Source organism: Cinclus cinclus, chromosome 2, assembly GCF_963662255.1.
Source record: "Cinclus cinclus chromosome 2, bCinCin1.1, whole genome shotgun sequence".
NCBI classification, from domain to species: domain Eukaryota; kingdom Metazoa; phylum Chordata; class Aves; order Passeriformes; family Cinclidae; genus Cinclus; species Cinclus cinclus.
Window position 1 is genome coordinate 83,624,661 of NC_085047.1, and position 10,255 is coordinate 83,634,915.

At 42.4% G+C, this 10,255-nt stretch overlaps 1 protein-coding gene across 1 annotated transcript; it reads right to left on the reverse strand.

The window, feature by feature from the left end:
* Positions 1 to 560: 560 nt before the first annotated feature.
* ASMT (acetylserotonin O-methyltransferase) lies at positions 561 to 8,259 on the reverse strand. Its single transcript, XM_062514996.1, has 8 exons — positions 8,188 to 8,259; positions 6,663 to 6,837; positions 5,332 to 5,461; positions 4,589 to 4,657; positions 3,948 to 4,066; positions 3,056 to 3,196; positions 1,752 to 1,874; positions 561 to 1,120 (listed from the first exon to the last, which is right to left on the reverse strand). The coding sequence occupies exons 1-8, from the start codon at positions 8,257 to 8,259 to the stop codon at positions 909 to 911; spliced, it is 1,041 nt and encodes a 346-aa protein (XP_062370980.1). The 3' UTR covers positions 561 to 908.
* Between the last annotated feature and the right edge of the window lie 1,996 nt (positions 8,260 to 10,255).

A 10,255-nucleotide genomic window follows, 5' to 3' on the forward strand; every position in this document is an offset into this window, starting at 1 on the left:
CTCCTACAGTCATGAGTGGGAAGCTTCTGTAGATGGGTACTGAGTAAAGTATATCAAGCTCCTCTAGCATCCACCTTGATAGGCAAATGCAATTACTGTTCCAGAAACAACTGCAGACTGCCTTTTTAGTGCCTTCTCCAAATGTTCTTCACTTCAGTAATGTGTTATTCTGCTTCCAAGAACTGCATGGGTAAGGGCAGGCCATGTTTGATCAAATGATTTAAAGAAAGGGCAGGAGGCATGCAGTAAGGATTACCCAAGTACGTAACAGAATGACTTGGCTGCATCAACTTCCTATCTGTTTTGTAATAAGAATCTCTGGGCTTCAATCAGTCACTAAGGTACAACACTTTTTCATAGCTGAAATCAGTCTAGTGAAAATAAAAAAATAATATAATTTTTTCTTGCAATAGTCCCCAAGACTCACACAGGGTTTCTCCTGGAATTCTGAAAAGACCACAAGGAGACATAATTTTATCTGATTTTATTATATCAATATCTCAGGAATAAAAATGCAGGCCAGAAATCTCAGAACAGGGATTAGTTTTATTTTGCAGGAACTCAAGTACAAATTCAGCTCTGCTTTTGTCAGATACAGCATTAAAATCAGAGAGACAAGCTGAAGCAGACACACTAAACATTTTTTTGTGGATTGTTTCCTGTGGAACAGCTGTTGATTTCCTTCTTTCCCTGCCAAGCTAGGAAAGCTTGGAAAAGCCAAGCTAGGCTGCCAGATTTTCAACACATGCATGTTGAAGATCTGTTATTAGTGAGTCTTCCGACAACGTATCAGCTTACAAAAAAGTTGACAACCTTAACTAAAAGCTAAGTTGATCATTGACCCCTAAGAAGAGAATAGCACATTTCTCAACTTTTTCTGTCTTATTGCATACATAAAACACGTATTACTATTTCCTTCCTAAAACAGCATCATAGAGTTTTCCAGTCCTCTTTACTTGAACCATTCCAAAGCCAGCTGCCTCCAGGAGCTTGCTGTACTCTGCTGCTGTTCGCTCTTTCCCTTCTGTCTGGACCAACATATTCATCGAGTACAGTTGGGTTTCCACAGGCCCACTTTTATCTTCATTCAGAAGTGATTCAACCAGCAGCACTCCACCACCTGGTGGAGGGAAGAAAAAGAAAACAAACCCTGAGCAACGAGAAGTTGAGCTATTTTTGAGCTGTTACTAGAACAGATCCTACGCTTACTTTGAGGAAGAAGCAGTCTCTACATTAAGTCATATTTCAGCATCACAGAAGACAATAAATGAGCCAAAGCATCAGAGCATGACTTTGCTCGGCTGTGCCTGACATCCCAGAGCCGAAGGGGGTACTATGACTGGGATGGAAATTTCCCATTTTTCCCAGCTGAAATTTACAGCATCTTACTTATTTTCCTCTGTAGACAGCGCTTTTGAAACTCTGAGGCTTCATTGTGATGCTTAATGGGACTTTTTACTATGCTGTATACACCCATCTAAACAAAACAGTACCCAAAATTCTCAATCCTTACACTTTATGCCTTGAAAGAGGAATCCCTGCAGAGGAGGCAAAAACTGGAAGCTGGACAAAGAGATCTTAGACCAGGTGCTGTTTGTCTCAGGTGCCCATGGCTGGCTTAGGGAAAGCCAAAGACTAAACCAAGAAACACCCACACTGAAACTCTGGCACCCAAACTGAGCATCAAGACTGGTGTGCTTCAGATTACTGATAGGCAAGAGCCTCTCTGCTCTTCAAGAGTTCACACCTACCAGGTTTGCAAGCTTTGTAGACTTTTGACAGCAGTTGTATGCATTTGTCATCATCCCAATCATGCAGTATCTTGGATAAAATATACAGTTCAGCTTCAGGTATTGAATCATTAAAGAAGTCTCCTGTAAAGTGAGAATACATGCATTATACAAATCCTCACAACACTGAGAGATGAGTTATGCAAATATTTTAAGTTCTGTTCAGTTCTGGGCTTGCAATGTCCTTCAGACGTATCAGACAGCAACGGAGTTACCAGGTAAAAGTCCTCTCTTGTACTGCACAGGAAATTCGACTCTTGATCAGTGTCAGGAAGATCTGAAACATTTAAAGGCCATAACTCATCCTGAAACAGACTGATGCACAGGAAAGCATTTGAGCTTAGGTTTTCTCCAATTAAGAAATTCAAATTGATAAAGCACTAAGGAGATAGATTCACATGGTTTCTGTCATGAGAAAGAAGGAAATATTGCCTTCGCTAAGAAAGTTTTCAAAGATCTTCAGTAATCATGGAGTTACTTCATAAATCCATAGGTAAAAATACCTAGCTTTCACCTCCTAGCACTAGCTTTGTTATTCCTTTTGTTTAGCACCTGGTGTACTGCATTCACATTTTTTTCTCAGCATTTTACTTTGTCATTTCTTCCCCCGTTTTGTTGCATCTTTGTTTTTATACACTTGCTTCTCTTCTCAAGGTTTCTACTTCTCTCTCTGAGCTTTGAGCAATATTAAGCACTTCCAGAACTTTGAAGACTTTTGTAAACATTAAAAATGAGATCTCCCTATACTCATTTTCCTCATGGATTGTACAAAAACTATGCAGGATCAGTGGCCTGGGCAAGAGGAATAGGAGTCAGCTCACCCACTTTCATGGTCTAAAATATCTTAGGACTTGAAGATCAATCAGTTGTGACCAGAGAGGTGTGCACAGAAGAAACTGAGAGTGTTAGGACAATTTATAACAAAACATGGCAGATTTCAAAATTGCAGGATGCTTTTTTTTTTTTTTTTTTTTTTTTTTTTTTGCTAACATGCCCTTGTTCTTAAGAAAATAAATTGTTCTTAAGAAAATAAATAATTCTCTTCAGGAATTAATGTTGCTGAATAACAGTTGTGTCTGTGACAGCTGCTGATGGACAACTGGGACAGCTGCAGACCCGGGTTGGGGAGGCTGCAGCCTGAGACATTGTGCCCATAAGGTGCAGCTGGAAACCTGAGCCTCCTGTATGACACCTCTGAGCAGAGCCAGGGCTCTGGAGCTCTGCAGCAACAGCTGCGACACCACCACACCACTGTCCAGACCTACCTTCATGGAAAGCGATCTGACGCTCCTTGGGGGAAACAAACTGTTCTTTGGCCACTTGCACAACTTTGGGCAGGTCATAGATGGTGACGGTAGAATTTGGATACAAAGAAACACACTCTTGGGCCAAAGCTCCTCCACCTCCTTTGGGGACAGCAAAAGAAGATCAGTAATGATACAAACCCAACCTGTCCAGTGACAGCATATAGGCAATGGTGCATTCAGCCTCATGGAAGCTGGCAAGGTACATCTGCACCCCATGTGTTGCTGAGAAGGAAGAGGAGGGGCAGGAGTAGCCACTGTCTCCATGTGTTCTGCAGGAAGATCCAGGGCCTGCAGCACCCAGGCATGTGGGGTCAGCCCCAGCCCTCAGTGCTCTCGTACTCCCTCCTAGCCAGACCAGCTGCAGGTGCTGGAAGGCAAAAAATGAAAAAGAGTCACTAGAGCAGGTTCTGGGGAAGAAATGAGGGAAGCCAATGGGGAGCCTGCCTCATCCTATGAATCCTGGCAGCACTCAGCAGTGCTGGGACAGCAGGGTGCTGCAGGATAAGAGGCAGTACCTCAACAACAGTGACTGAAGGGGAGGAAGGAAAGAGTCTAGCACTGGAAGAATGCATCAAGCAAGGCATGAAAAAATGCTAAAGCTGCCACATCCTCAAGAAGATGAGTGACTACTTATATAAAGCAGACTGTAGAGAAAAGCATCTAGCTTCCTAATGCTCTCATCACTCTCACATTTCCATTTTTAACCCAACCGATTTAGTAAAATGCTCCTTATATTGCCATGTCCTGTTTCCATTGTTTTGCCTGTCATATAACATAGGAGTTGTTTTCCTCTACAGAGCTCATAAAAGACAGTTCAGAGGCTTGTTAAAGAAGATCTTCTGACACTCACCTCCCAGGTCATAGATCTGTGTGAAAGGGGAAAGGTCAAATGCAACAAGAACATCTCTGCCACATATACTCCATACTGAGTTCTGGCCAGCCATGAATTTTAGCATTTCTTCATCTGATCTAGCAGTGCAAACAGAGACAGCACAGACAGAGGGTTCCTTACCACATCCTCAGTGATTCCTATAATATAACTGCTGCTACAAGTTTTATCTTAAACAAAAACCTCTGGTTTTATTGACACAGAATATGTCCTCTTTGCATCTAAACCTACCTTGAATATTACTGTATCAGGAGGGTACAGCTATGAATTCATGCATTTAAACAGGGAATTAAGACTAGTGAAATCCAACATTATGTATTATGCAGCTCATTCTCAGAATTTCCAGGGGATTTTTTTCCTTCAACAACCATTGCCTCTGTCAGAGATCTGTGATCATTTCAGATTAGGAAATTATATATTTCTATTCAAAGTATCTGACAGTGTCCCAGTAATTGATATTGTTGAGAAATAAAAACATTACATGGTGCTGATGAGAGGAATTCTCACATCATCATATTTAATTGCCCCTGAGCCATAATTAAAAACATTTGTTTTATTCACGACAAAAATAATAAAATTTCTATAAATATTCTAATGATTACCTGTACATTGCTCCAAAAGGGTCTTTAGATGAAATGCCAAAAGCTCTTTCATATTGGTTTCTTCCTTCTCTAAAATAGTAATTCAAAAAGCCTATGAGAGTGCTGATATATTTCTCAACTGCTCACAAGAATGACTGGTTCTTTCCAAGGTCAGGGTAGCATTTTGAACAATTTCATCTAGTTCATGGCATCCATGGTAGGAAGGTTGGAACTAGATGATCTTTAGAGCCTCTTCCAACCCAAACAGTTCTAGCATTCTGTGGTTTATGGGAACACACCTGAGGTAAGACTGATGCAATCATCACCGTCATCTACACCATGTTCGGTCATCAGTTGCATGGACTGGAACAAGTGAGACTCCAGACCCATACTAAACTGCTCTGATAAACCTTTGCTACAGAAGCATCCTTAGCCACCATTACTCATTATTTACTTTGTTGATGTAACTTTGTCCAGTAAGAGTCACTGGAATGATAAAATGCTTTACTGAAGGTGAAACATAAAAAATTCTGATTTCTAGATCATGTCTGTAATGACAGGGAAAAGGAAACCGAGAACATACACAAATGGAAAACAGGGTGGGAGGGGGGAAGCACACATATTGGCCACAGCTGAATTATCTGCTGTTTTTAATTTCTGAGAACCAGCCAGCACCTTTATTGAGCTGTTCGCAGAAACACACCACTCAGAGCAGCGACACAGATGCTGCAAAGCACCAGACAGCACACAACACTCCTCCTTACCTCACAGCATCAGCCAGGTACTGCCAGCACAAGTAGACTGTGTTGGAATAATACATCATAATATGATACTGAGATTTTGGACTTGATTTTGTAAGGTAGACGTTGGAAATGTCTGTGTTTCTGTAGAGGGCTTAAGGATAAAATAAATATATTTACTAACATATATGATATAACACCTTGCCAAGTCTATTGTACAGCTTGGTGTTTATCACCAGAAGATGTCTAGACAGCGAAAGACACAACCTCATTACTTCTACAACCAAATCCTTCCACTGCAATGAGCAGTGGGTGAGGGCTGCTGAAATCCATGTTGCCCCATTCCATCCAGGTAAACACCATCTCCCTAAGCTCAACTCCAGCACCAAACATTTCTTTCAAGAAGACCAAAAAAAAAAAAAAAAAAAGCCTTATAACTGTTATCATTTTCATATAGGCTTTCGCTCTCAGAGGAAGCTTACAGTGTTCTCTGTTTAAGTGAGAAGTCTTTGCAGATAAGCCTTTTTCTGATCAACAAGGTCAGCAGGAGAGGGGAAAGTCCAAAGTCTGCAAAACAGCAGACCAGCCACACTTACCCTCCCTTAGCACACTAGGGTAGGACCTTCTGCAGAGGGAATGCCTAAAGGACTCCCAGAAATCTCCCCCACTCCCTCCAACGCATCTGCAGTGGCATCACTCACCCACAGAACTGGCATATAAAAGGAATATAAAAATAGATCCTGCTCTCCCCAGACTCATTGGGCAACAGCTGTAATCCATAAAACAGAGCCTGCCAACATAAGGCAGAGCAAGGGGCTTGTGAGACTCTAGCAATTCTCTGTCTGATGGCCAGAGATCCTTTCTGTCCAAGTGGATTCCATGTTTCTTACATAAGGAAAAACTTACATCACCTCTCAGTTCTGATCAACAACATAATAAAATAGTTCACATGATGGTAAAAACTGTAAGAAAAATAAAATTTGTTTTAAACCATGCTGTTACCATCCACCCTGATAATTTAAGTTCAAAATCCTGCCCATACCCCAGAGATTTCTTGCGACAAGCTCCACAGAGATCCTAAATATCTTCTCCAAGGTCACATGAGGCTCTTGCACAACGATATTCAGGGATGTAGACCCCTGCACCTGTGTTTCACTTTATACCTGTGATCATGCTGATATTTGCATCTTCTCTTTCAGCTGAAGAGTGAATCTCAAGAGTGACTCTCTCCTTCTTCCAGCTACATTAACTGACTTAACATTTGGTATTACCGTTGCCCACACATCTTACTTCACTTTCAAAACCATCAGAGGTTTAAGTCTTTCAACTTGCTCCCATTCCTCTGCCTTTATTACCTCCTTCTTGTGTCATCTCTACTGCTAAGAGCTTCAATCCCACACAGGCATCCAGAAGTCTTTTCATCCCTATGGTGCTGGCACCCAGATGTGAAGCAATGGCATCTGAAGACAGAGGCTTTCCTGACTCCAGAAGAAGATCAAATACCCCCAACTCACAGGCAGTGAACATAACCTGAGGGTAGGGAAAGATGGGACTGAGGGATTAAGTGAAAGCACAAAGCCTACTGCACTTTGAAAGCTGCTTAATTAGGAATAATATAAATTTAATAATATTTATTTCAGATAAACTTGGATTTCATATAAACAAGTCCAATTATTAAATAGTAATTTATCAGAGCACTGATATAACATACTATGCATGCAATGAACTCATTGGTATTTATTTTCTTTCTTTTTCCAGTGAAGCCAGCAAATGCTTTCTGGATTCCAAAAGCCCACAGAGACCAGATTTTGTGTGTAAATGTTCCTGCCTCTTCCTTAGTGTACGAACACATTATCACAATCTCCTGGAAAGATCAGAGGCAAGAATGAATGGTGGTGCTTGTTCTCTATTTATGTTTCTATTCTTTAAATAAGGATCTAACACATGTTTTGGTGGACCCTGGAGACTGTCTGATGGCTTGCAGTAGGGGGAATACCCCATCCTATGGATCTTTTTATCAGGGATTGATGTGAAGGACTAGAGTGATCTTCCAGAAGCAGGGAGTTTCCTCTCATCCAGAAGATCTGTTTCATTCAACACAACAAAAATTCCCAGTCTTTCCATAGAGCTATGTAACTTCTCCAGAAACATCTGTCAACCTTCAGACAGATGTAGCTAAACATACATTAAAAAACATCCCCCCCCAAAAAAAACCCCAGCCATCTTTCTTTAGCTATGCACAGTCAACTTTACAAGTATTAGCCTATTACTCTAATCACATAAACACTCCTGAAACAGTAACAAAGACATCAGTTTAATTGACTGCCTCTATCTACAATGATCTGAGCTACAATGATTCCTGTACAATGAAGCTCCTTTTACCCCGAGTAAGAACATGGCTTAACCAAAGTTGAAACTGTTTTTCAAAAACATAGTATTAACGGTGTTAATTTAGAAAGCATTGGGCACTTCTTTTTCTCACAAAGTGATTTTTCATTATCTATTTTTCCTCTCTTTATTGTCAGCTCTGCCTTTCAGGAGCTTAAAGTTCAGCAGTATTTGCACAACCCAAAAAGCATTCCTTCTGTTACCATGTTGGCTAGAGATACAGCAAAGGACAGAAGCAAAATTAAGTAGTAAATGAGGAAAAATAATCCACTGCACTGGGTATTATAATTTTATGGCCATGTTCTTAAGCAGATACCATCAGCAAACAATTAAAAGAGTGGAACTACTAGTTTTTCCTTTGCGCCTTAAAATATGTTTGGAAAAACAGTCATTATACCAGTGTTTTTACCTCTTCCAAAGACTTACATTCAGGACCTGAAGAGAAATCCCTGAATATTTCTGTCTGCATACTCTAGGAGTTATATTTCTTACCTTTGAGATTAAAAATCCATTGCTGTATTGCACAATGATTTGAGGATAGTCAAGGTCTTGTGTGGAACCCATCTTCCTTCTGAACTGAGACACAGATTTCCTGGCTCTCTTAGTTTAAATAAGCTTCTTTTCACAAGACACAAAGCACACCAGCTGATCCACATAAGCTTATTGCTTCTGAGAAACACGCTGCTTACAAAACGTGTTAGATGAGTTATTTTGCTTTGATGGGTCTTTCTGCCTGGTTCAGCTGTTTCTTAGGATCGTCCATCATCAAGTATAAGGCTAAAGAAGCAGTGGATTAAAGCTTGTATGGTCAGTTCATCAGTCAGCAACAAGCTGGTACCACAGAAGCACTTGAAAGCTTGTAACAAACAAAACAAGAATCAGTGCAGAAGAATACCAAGAGCCTGAACTCAGGGCAATGCACGAGCATTCATAAACAAAGCACAGCCTTACTTGGGACTTAAAACTTGGTGTGGGAACAGTCCAGGGGACCCTGGGTTAGCAATGGGGTACACCCCATCCCTAAGTGCAGAAGCAGCAAGTCCAAAGAGAAACTGTAACAATCTGTTGCTATTTTCTCACTGTGACTAGTTTTGCTCTGATGATGATCACTCAGGTAAAGCCTACAAGGAGTTAAATCTACATTTGTTACTTTTCTGTATTTTACAGGTCCTCCCACCCACCCTGACAGCACCTTATAAAGGAATACTTGTTTGATAGCAGCTCCTCATCAGGGGTGTCCTACTTGTGCTTTGCCGTGTTTTGACATGGTGCTGAGAGGTGACATTTTCCAGCTGGCTACTAGAGTCTTCCTCCCCTTCTCTGCAAAATTAACCACGGGCAGCTGTAGGCCCTTGGGAAAAAACAATGAAATGACTGCAAAGTGCAAGATGGGACATGGATTTCAACTTCACACAGGACATACCTCATAGGTTTTCATCAGAAAATTAAACCCCTGGATTACTTTCCTGAAATCTTGCAGCGCACCGTTCATTGCCCTGTCTCTGGCTGACATCTTGCCCATCTCACTTTGGGATACATGTGGCAACAATCAGGTGAGGAAAGATTCCAAGAAGGAAAAGACTCAGATTTTATATCTGTGCTGGTTTTACCCTGAGGGGAGGGCACACTAGGAAGTTTTTCTCCATGAGAACTTCCTCTGTGAATTGGAGGCTGCTTTAGTTGTTGACAGCCTGAGAAACGAATTGGAAAAGTCGGATTGCTCCGTGAATCACATTTGAAGCAAGTAAACCCCGGGAAAGCTCTCTTGCATTTCCAGCCTCTTACATTGTGGCACTGGGCTAGCCCTGGTCCCTTCCAGTACGGCCCAGGCCAGGCGGGAGCGGCTCCAGAGGCTGCTGGGCCCCGTTTTAACCAGGGCCAAGGGGAGCAGAGCCCATTGCTGGGATTCTCGCCTTTTCCCGGCGGGGCCCTGCCCTGCCCCGGCTCGGAGCAGCCCTGGGGTGGCCGAGCCCGCCCGGCCGCCCTCACGGGCTGGGGGGAGGCAGCCGGGCCCGGTTCGGGAGAGCCCCCAGGGCTTTGTGTGCTGGGCAGGGCAGAGGGAGAACCCCCGGGCTGCGGCTGGAGCTGGGGGCGGGCAGCGCCGGGGGAAAGCCATGGACACACGGCCTTGGCACCCATTTCTCCTCTGCCTGCACTTTGCAGTTTTCGTCCTGCCCCTCCAGCGTGGCCTGGGCACCCTGAGATCCTGACACAGCTCCGGCATGGCCTGGAACAGCCCCTGCAACTTCTGTGTGAGATTTTAACTTTTCCAATGCTCAGATAAGACTTATAGATTTTCCATCTTTCCTTGGGTGAGAGGAAGAAGAACAGAAAGGATACACCCAAGTCAATGAAATAAAAGCTAAGTTTCTAGATGGAAGGAGAATGAGGAGATGCCATGAAGGTTGGCTGAAATAACTTTTTGTAAGTTTTAGGAGTGGACAGTACTTCACGAAAAATTCCTTTAAACCATGAAAAAAAAGAAAGACATGGGGGGTGGAGCAAGGTGTAAAGTGTTTGAAGAATCCTTTGCCCCGAGGAAAAGAGGTGGACCTCTACT